We start from the raw sequence: 2,140 nt of genomic DNA, 5'->3' as shown, positions 1-2,140 counted from the left end.
ATGACTCCATATCAGTTGGTGTTCGACAAAGCTTGTCATCTTCCGGTGGAACTTGAGCACAAAGCCATGTGGGCTTTAAAGAAGTTGAATCTTGAGTGGGATGTTGCCGCTAACTTGAGGGTGGCACATTTGAATGAGTTGGATGAGTTTCGGTACCATGCATACACAAGTTTGTCCTTATACAAAGAGAAGATGAAATATATCCATGACAAGTACATTTGGAACAAAAAGTTCAAATATGGTGATCTTGTGTTGTTGTTCAACTCACGGTTGAGGATGTTTCCGGGGAAGTTAAAGTCTAAATGGAGTGGCCCGTTCGAAGTTGTAGGTGTGACACCTTTTGGTGCATTGGACTTGAAGAATAAAAATGATGAGGTACTTCGAGTCAATGGTCACCGGGTGAAGTATTATTTGGGAAAAGTTGGTGATGGCTACCTTGTGGCGATGATTCATATCAAGTGATGGTAATCTGCATCGTGTTGTGACGTTAAATCGAGCACTTTTTGGGAGGCAACCCATGTTTCTTTTTATTTTATTTTCTTCTTTTGTAGTTGGATATTATTTTTATGCTAACTGGATTTGAAATGTATTGCAGGGATGAGTGTACTTTGCAGGAATTGTACCAAAAAAATTGGCTAAGTATGGAAAGAATTGCGAACCGCAATTGTAATGTGCGGACCGCAAAATTTTGTTTGCTACAACAAAAGATAATATGCGGCCACACAATTGCATTGCGAACCGCACAAGTTGAAGGTGGAAATTTTCAACTCTCTAAAGTTGGTATGTCAGAGAAATGGCCAATCTATGGCCGCAACACTAATTCTGCGGTCCGCAATAAAATTTACAGCCACACAACTTTTTCTGCGGTTCGTAAAACACTAGGTCATCTGAGGCCCCTAGCTAATGGAGTGCAGACCACAATAGGAATTTTGTGGCCGCACTCACCTCCCCTTCACATGCCAGAGCCCCCTCACTATAAATAGGGGTTGATGGGCAATGTTCCCCCTTTTCCCTCTCTGAGCTCACGAAGTGAAAACAAAATGAAATTTCGTGTTAAATTAGCTGCTCACAAGCCTAACAACTGTTTCACTCATCTCTTGCACAAATTCATCTCTGGTATGCATCATCAGCTTGATTAACTTCTTTAAATTTTTAGATTTTTAGTAAAATTTTGAATCACTTGTTTGTGAATCTATTTGATCAATCTTTTGGGGTGAATATGTTATGGGTAGGCTGATAAATGTTATAAGGGGAATGTGTGAATTGATTATCATGCTTAAATGTTAATTCCATGTCAAAAGTGTGCAAAAATGTCAAGCCCTAGGTGCATAACTGACCGTCTGTTCATAAAATTTGGAATTTGTGGCCGCACAAGAAATGTGCGGACCACAGAAATCTTATTGCGGTCGTAGAACAACCTAGTCTCTATGATCAGAGAGTTGTCATTGTGATGACTCTTAAGTGCGGCCATAAAGTAAATTGTGCGGACCGAAGAATATTGATTGCGGCCACAAAACAGCCAATTCTTTGTTATCAGAGAGTTGGCATTCTGGTGATGTCTGAATTGCGGTCGCAAAGAGATATCTGCGAACTACAATCCACTTTTGCGGCCGCAAGGGAAAATTATGCGGTCCGCAATCCTGATTTTGCGGCCGCAATGATAATTTTGCGGACCGCAAGTCCCTTCTTGCGGCTGCAAGGGAAAATTATGCGGTCCGCAATCCTGATTCTGCAGCCACAATAATAATTTTGCGGACCGCAAGTCCTTTCCCTGCAAGCATGATTCTGTTGTATTTTAACTGTGATCTTTAGTGTGTCCTTGCATTCATATGTGTATGAACTTGAATTGTAACCAACAATTGCCTTTGCTTGGTACATAACATGGTTCGATCTCGAGGTAGAGGTAACACTTCCAAGGGGAGGGGAGAACCTTCCAAGGATCGAGGCAAGATTGCCTTACCCCTCACCCTACAAAAGATTATAACAAAGAAGGCTATAGCTGGCTGAGGAAGAAATGCAGAGCCCTCCGAGTCCAGTTCTTATGTACCATCTAGGGAAGCATCAAATGGAAACTTGGTTCAAGAGTAGCCGGCTATCCAATCAAAGCCACTAGGACAGTATAACCTCAGGGATGAGTCAT

At 41.7% G+C, this 2,140-nt stretch overlaps 1 protein-coding gene across 1 annotated transcript; it reads left to right on the top strand.

Annotated features, from left to right (window-relative positions):
- On the top strand, positions 1-462 carry LOC138883341 (uncharacterized). Its single transcript, XM_070164023.1, has one exon. It carries the CDS (start codon positions 1-3, stop codon positions 460-462), a length of 462 nt encoding a protein of 153 aa, XP_070020124.1.
- Positions 463-2,140: the final 1,678 nt, after the last annotated feature.

Source organism: Nicotiana sylvestris, chromosome 12 (assembly GCF_000393655.2).
Source record: "Nicotiana sylvestris chromosome 12, ASM39365v2, whole genome shotgun sequence".
Classification (NCBI taxonomy): Eukaryota; Viridiplantae; Streptophyta; class Magnoliopsida; order Solanales; family Solanaceae; genus Nicotiana; species Nicotiana sylvestris.
The sequence above is the reverse complement of the archived record's forward strand: the minus strand, read 5'-3'. Positions and strand labels throughout refer to the sequence as shown.

Coding starts and splice junctions, on each gene's coding strand:
- LOC138883341 (XM_070164023.1), top strand. CDS start 1: ATGACTCCATATCAGTTGGTGTTCGACAAAGCTTGTCATCTTCCGGTG.